The 6,572-nt window shown below is 41.4% G+C and overlaps 1 protein-coding gene across 34 annotated transcripts in view; it reads left to right on the top strand.

The window, feature by feature from the left end:
- The window catches only part of EPB41 (erythrocyte membrane protein band 4.1), a 187,742-nt gene extending 181,994 nt beyond the window's left edge, over positions 1–5,748 (top strand). For all 34 annotated transcript variants that reach the window (XM_073317288.1, XM_073317254.1, XM_073317261.1 and 31 more), the window contains one exon: positions 739–5,748. Coding sequence is in view for 1 of the 34 variants with exons in the window: in XM_073317265.1 (XP_073173366.1) it covers positions 739–759 (21 nt within the window). In the remaining 33 variants the exon portion in view is untranslated. The remainder of the gene's footprint in view (positions 1–738) is intronic.
- Positions 5,749–6,572: the final 824 nt, after the last annotated feature.

Below are 6,572 nucleotides of genomic sequence, written 5' to 3' on the forward strand. Positions count from 1 at the left end.
CTAGAAAAGACCCCAAAACTTGAATTAAAGTTGCTGTGATCTGCTATGACCTCAATACCTAGCTTTTCAGCTTAGTAGTTTGGAAACCATAGTAGCTGCTTTAAGAATCCATAAAGGCAGCAGCATTTTATTCCTAGGGCCATGCTCAGCATCAGTTACATTGGTGCACCAACATGTTTTGGCCAGATAGCATGTAGATAAGGTGTAATTAAACAGTCCACATGTGTGCGTGTGTGTTCCATTCAAAACAAAAAGTGTGTGGATGAGAGTTTGGGAGGTGGAGAGAGGATGAATATGGGGAGCAGTGGAGAGATCACTACAGTACAATTTTAAAAAGCCAAATTTGGGAGGAGGAAAATGCCATTGACTGCCTCTCTTTCAAACCTTCATGCCGAAAGTCAAGTACCTGTCTCATATTTAGGCTCCTAAATAAAGTTACTCTGCTTTTTCAAAAGTGCTGAGCATGCACAATTCTCATTGGCTTCTTCATTGGGATTTGTGGGTGTTTGGGACTTCTGAGAAATCAGGGCACTTATTTAGGGTGCCACGGTGTATCTTTTGGTGCTTGGCTTTTAGAAACACGGTAGAAAATTATGGTCAATGCTTTAAGGATCTGAGAAATGGGAACAAGGGGGAAACCACCTTGTGAAGTTGGTGGTGTTAAAATGCCCCTCACTGGGTGCTACTGGGAGTGTTTCCATAGGAAGCTGGCAACTCACCCTAACCTTGTCTTTCTAGGAGATGTTTCTCCCTGACTGAGAGAACACCAGAAAGGGAGGAGAGAGCGGTGGGGGAAAAACTGCAGAGAAACTACCTGGAGCACAAAGACCACAGATTTACAAGATTTGCTGTCAATAACTGAACATTCATATCACTTACTAGGAGTTATGCTTTGACATTTACTTGGGATTTTCCAGAATATAATGGATCCTTTTGAATATTTTTATATTGTAAAACACAGTATGCCATACTTCTCACTGTACTGAATGTTTGTTTTTTTAAAAAAAAGGTTTTCAGTTTTGCGTTCCCTCATGCATAGCCTCCATAGGTCCTCACAAACAGGGTTGGTTCTTAAGTCTTCTTATTCGTTCAGCCTCATCAGATATACTGGGTTTAAGCCACGCTCATGCGTATCTTAGAAACTGCACCTTAGAATAACAGCTGTTTGAAAACCCCAGTGATTGATGGGGCCTTCTGCCAGAAGAATCAGTTTACTTAGATGCCATTGTGTGGTATTTCTACTTTCCTCTTGCGATTGGCCCTAGATATTTCCAGAAAACTCCAAGTCACGCTACCCAGGTGCACAAAACAGAGTTTCTATACCTTTACTCTGCATTTCCTTGCTTTTATGGGTTTTGGTCCATTGATGTTGTTTGAACATAGTGGGGGTTTTTTGTGGTGTAATATTCACACATTTCAGTAGTTGGCTAGATTAAGGAATACTGGAAGTTGCTTCACATCTCTATTTTACTGTGAATACTAGAGCTTTAAGAGAACTGTGACAGGGCACTACCCCTTCCTGCTCCTCAGAGACTGCATTTCTACTGAATGCTACCTATCTATTTTTGCTTTCTAGATGCCATTTAAATAAGTATATAGAAATGTGTGGTTAAGGGGTTTGGACTCTGAATGCTATATGGTAGGCTATGCAGCATTTGCAATAGTTGATTTCTCAGTGTCAGACTTTTATTTATGTTTAATTTTTAAATAAGTTTGTAAATCATGTTTTTTCCAGTACTATTTAAAGCTAAGCACATTACCCACAAATCAGGGCAGGGTGTGTATAATCTTAATTTAATTTAAAATCATCTCTCAGACACTCTCACCTTTCTAGACATGTAAGCTTGATTTGGGCTGGCAGTCCAAGACATTCTCATAGCTGTAGGTTATAGCAACCAGTGGGAACAGAGTCAAACTGTTTGGAAAGTGCACATGCTCAGATCACTGGCATTCCCCTCTCCACATAAATTAAGGTTCTGTAGTACATTGGCTCCTTCACTGCCATGCTGCAATGAAACACCAGGGCCAGAGCTGGCTGCAGTTTTCAGCTTCTGGATGATGGTGCATTCAGGTCTATAATGACAGCTGCTGGTTTTAAAACAACACCCCATGTACTTTACCAATAAAGCACTGAAAATATTATTTCTAGATACTCCTGTCATATCCACTATAGCAGCTTATGGCATACTTAGTAGAGGTTGTTTTTTTAATTGTAATATTTTTTAAAGTATTTTTAGAGAGAATGTGTGTGAATGGAATTTTCTACCTGGAGATGATCCATAAATTTGTAAGGTGACCACTGTGGTGTTAATCATGATTTTCAAAATGAGAGAGTAATGCTTTTATGGGGGTAGACAGCAGCAGGAGATCACCACCACCTGTTTGGATTTAATGGAAACCTCTTAATCATGCCCTGGTTTTTCTTTCCAGCAATATTTTAAAGTTTTGTAATGAATAGAGTTGCGAGCAATATTTTTTTAAAGATAGAGCTTTGAAGTTGTAATTCTGTATCTGGTGTGGCATACCTCTAGCCGTGAGGGAGAAGAGCCCTTTGCTGCTAAGCTACATTCCAGGATGAGAAGAAACTGGCAGTAAGTGCTTCACTTAAAGTTTGATGATGTTTTTTGTTGTTTTAAAAAGAGGTAGAAGACTGAGCTAGACTCAATGACTTACTATTTGGTTGAAAATTGTCTTTAAATGGCACTGTCTTTACAATTAAAATTGCACCCCACCTTAAAGTAAATTGTTAGTATTGGCTAGAGACACTATCTTTGAAAGGATTATGGAGCTACTTGAATACTGGTGTAGTTATCAGCATCTTGCTTCCTATGAAGGCAGCTGTTTTGGGGGAATGCTACTTTACCTCCTCTAGGCAGACATTTAAATGTGCAATTTGCTGGTGAACTGCAATTTAGACCCCTTTCAGTCTCTCAGGGTTGCACCCTTTGGCTGACAAACCTGGTTTCCTGCTCTGGGTGGAACCACATGGTCTTTAGATGGGAGCTCCAGGCCCTCTGTTTACCAACCACAAAAATCTGACAGGCCCAACCTGATTGGGCATCTGTAAGGCAATTTCCTCCCAGAATAAGCTTGCAGTGACACAATTTTGTCAAAACAAAGCATTTCACTCATTCATCCACCCGGAAGGTATATAGCACAGAGGGTTAGTAAGGGCTTGTCTACACTTTGGGTTAAACCAGGCTTCAGAGAGCGCACTAGGGAAAGCGCTCCAGTCTGTCCACACTGAGAGCTGAAAGCGCACTGGCGTGGCCACATTTGCAGCACTTGCAGCTGTATTGGGAGTGGTGCGTTATGGGCAGCTATCCCAGCTTTCAAGTGGCTGCAATGTGCTTTTCAAATGGAGTGGGGGGGATGGAGTGTGTATGTGGGGGGAGAGAGAGTGGATTTTTGGGGTGCTGAGAGCTTGTCAGCATGCTGTCTTGTAAGTTCAGACCCACTCCTTCCCCCACCTCTCTCTCTCTCACTCAAAGCAAACATTAGGTGTTTGTTTTTTTCTCGGACCAGATAAGCAGTGGCACTCCCAAACGGAGCTTGGGAGGAATGCGGAAATGGCCCTTTCAGAGTTCACAACAAAGACAAGAGAGGCCACTTTAGTTAATGGGATGTTTCCAGAGGTCAATCAAAGCGCTGTCACTTAACTCCTCAATTACACTGGAGCTGCAGCGTCTCACCCAACACACAACAGCTGTTAATCCTCTTGTGGAAGTGGAGTACCAGGAGCACTCCATGTGCCTTGCCAGTGTGGACAAGGGAGTAAGGTAGAGAGCTCTAGGAGGCTTTATTGCGGTATAACGTGCAAGTGCAGCCAAGCCCTAAGAGGCCTATATGTATGAGTCAACCTCTCTAACCATAGCTTAGGTAGGCCCAGTTTATACCAGCCCCTGCTCCTGAATCTGAGGGTTCGTTTGCATCTCCACAGCCCTTTTCAGTCTGCTGCCAAACCTGTCTCCCCTTCCCTTTCTTAGGGTAAATCCTACAACTGGCTACTGTCTTACTAAGGCTGAAAAGGGAGGGGTAAAAACATCTCTGTAGCTTTGCTGGCACCTGGTGGGTACAACTAATAATTTGGCAGGTGTGGTTGAGCATTTGCTGGGATGCTCATTATCTAGGTCATTGTTTTGCCTTTCCTGTTTGGTTGCTCTAACATGCTATTGCAAGCAGTATACACAATATTCATAAAAAGTTTCCTAGTTCTTCATAGCTGGCTTCATGGGACTTTTAGAGCCACCAAATGTTTAATCTGCTCATGGCACTTAAAGGCATATAGTGGTTGTGAAGGTTTAGATATGCCACTTTAAGTAGTGAAGGAAGTACTAAGGACCTTGACACAGCTGTAACTTAGTTCACACCCAACCTTGTTCAATAAAGCAGAGGCAGCACGAAGTTTGATCTTATTTAAAAAAAAAAAATCATCTCCTCCTAAGGAACAGAAATCTTGACTTGTCTAAGATCCAGAAGAGTTTCTTGTTGGTGAGAAGTTTTTCCTTTCCCAAACAATGGTACACAAGCATTTCCTAGCATGTTACAGGCTTCTGCCTTGGCAATAGTACCCTTCTTAAAAAGGGACAAGACATAGAGTAGTAGAACTTTTAGATAGCGTTAAGTGCACTTGTTTCTTCTGTTCACCCTTTGATATTACACGTCAGTGCTCTCTTCGTGGGACAAAACACAGTGCAAACCAAACTGGCTTCTGAAGACAGGCCAAACTTTTCCCCTTGGGCACTGGTGACCTTTCAGTAGGGATTCCTAGCTGCCACACCCAGGCAACCCCAGCATACTTCTGAGGAGCAAGTTTTTACAAGCAGAAGGTTCTCCTAGTCCAGATCTCGGAGAGGAATAGGGGTTGCCACTGGAACTGCTCCTACTGAAGCAGTTGAGCTTTTCATAGAGGGACAGGGAAGAAAATAGCTTTTAGTGAGATTCACTCTACCTACTACTACTAACTAAATTAACTTCTACCTTTGCAAGACAGGGCTGCAAAACTGCCTGTGCCCTATCCCACTTTTCACCTTTTTCTCCTACAATGAGTTGATCAGATTGAGTTTTAAAATTTGGTCCACCATGAACTGTGAATTTTCAGGGACCAGTGCTGCTCATGTCAATGTAACATGTGAACAAGGTCTGTATTGATAAGATATGAATGTTCTCAGCTATTCCCAGTCCAGGAGGTAAGCCAGAGACTGGCTTGATTGTATAGTATACACTTTACGGAAGCTATTTATATATGAATGAATGTATAGAAAGGAAGGCAGGAGAAGCAAGACCTCTGATTAATTAACCTGGAAAGGCAGCTTTGGTTTCCAGACTGCAATCTCCAAGCAATACAGCTGTATTAAAGGACTGACTGAGTTCTGATTTTAGTAAACTTTAGTTTGCTGATTTCATACAATGTACAATTACCTTAAGAGATGTTTGTGTCCCAACCATGGGGTTTTTTACAAGTTTAATCAAAATTTAGTTGCAAATATGAAGGAGCTTTGTACATTTTTTAAGACAATTGTGAATTGTCTAGAATAGCTGTTTACATCTTTTCTTTACAACAAATAGGAAATATCACAACAGACTTAAAACTGGCAAATCTTTATAGATTGAATAGTAAATGACAGAAGCTGTTATTTTGGACTTTTGTAGTAATTCAAAGGGAAAGTTGTTGTAGTGTTTAGACAGACCTAAGTGTTAATATTGTTTCTTGTATTGCATTTTTCAATAATTTTTCAAACTACTGCATTCCTGTCTTTTTTTTAAAAAAAAAAACTTCCCTTGTCCAGCACAGTCTGCTCACTCAGGGTTTGTCTGCACGGAGAGTTATGGCTTGGTTGTCGTGAAGTAGCCATTCCAAATTAACTCCATGGGCAGATGCTTTTATTCCAGAATAGGAGCATCCAGCCATGGACTTAATCTAATTTAAATTCTTATTCTGGATCAACTTTCATGAGTATAGACAAGGCCTTTTTTAGCTAGCAAAGGTATATTTCACCCTACAAGCTTGAATTGTGAAGAATCTCAAAGTAAAATCCTATTACTGTGAACACCAGCTCTGAAGCCTTCCTCAGAGTCTCTACATTCTTAGTGACCTCAGTGGTACTCCAGAATAAGACTGGGATAAAGTTTTCAAGAGTGCTTAAGTGACTCTTAGTCCCATTTTCAAAAAGTGATTTAGGAATCCAACACCTGCTCTACACTAAAGTTAGGTTGACTCAGGTACTGTCACTCAGGGGTGTGAAAAATCCACATCCAGACTGACCTAATGAAGCTGACTTAACCTCTGGTGTAGACAGCATTAAACTGGTAGAAGAATTCTTCAAGTGACCTAGCTACTGCCTCTCAGGAAGGCAGATTAATTAGAGCTGCAGCACTTCAAATGTAGACTACCTGTAGTGGCTCAGGAACACTTAGGGCGGGTGTACACTACAGTGGGGAATCAATGCTCTGAGATTGATCTACTGGCAGTCAGTTTAACGGGTCTAGTAAAGACCCACCAAATCAACTGCAGATCGTGCTCCAGTTGACCCCTGTACTCTACCCCTGACTAGAAGAGTAAGGTAAATCGA

Source organism: Lepidochelys kempii, chromosome 19 (assembly GCF_965140265.1).
Source record: "Lepidochelys kempii isolate rLepKem1 chromosome 19, rLepKem1.hap2, whole genome shotgun sequence".
NCBI lineage: Eukaryota > Metazoa > Chordata > Testudines > Cheloniidae > Lepidochelys > Lepidochelys kempii.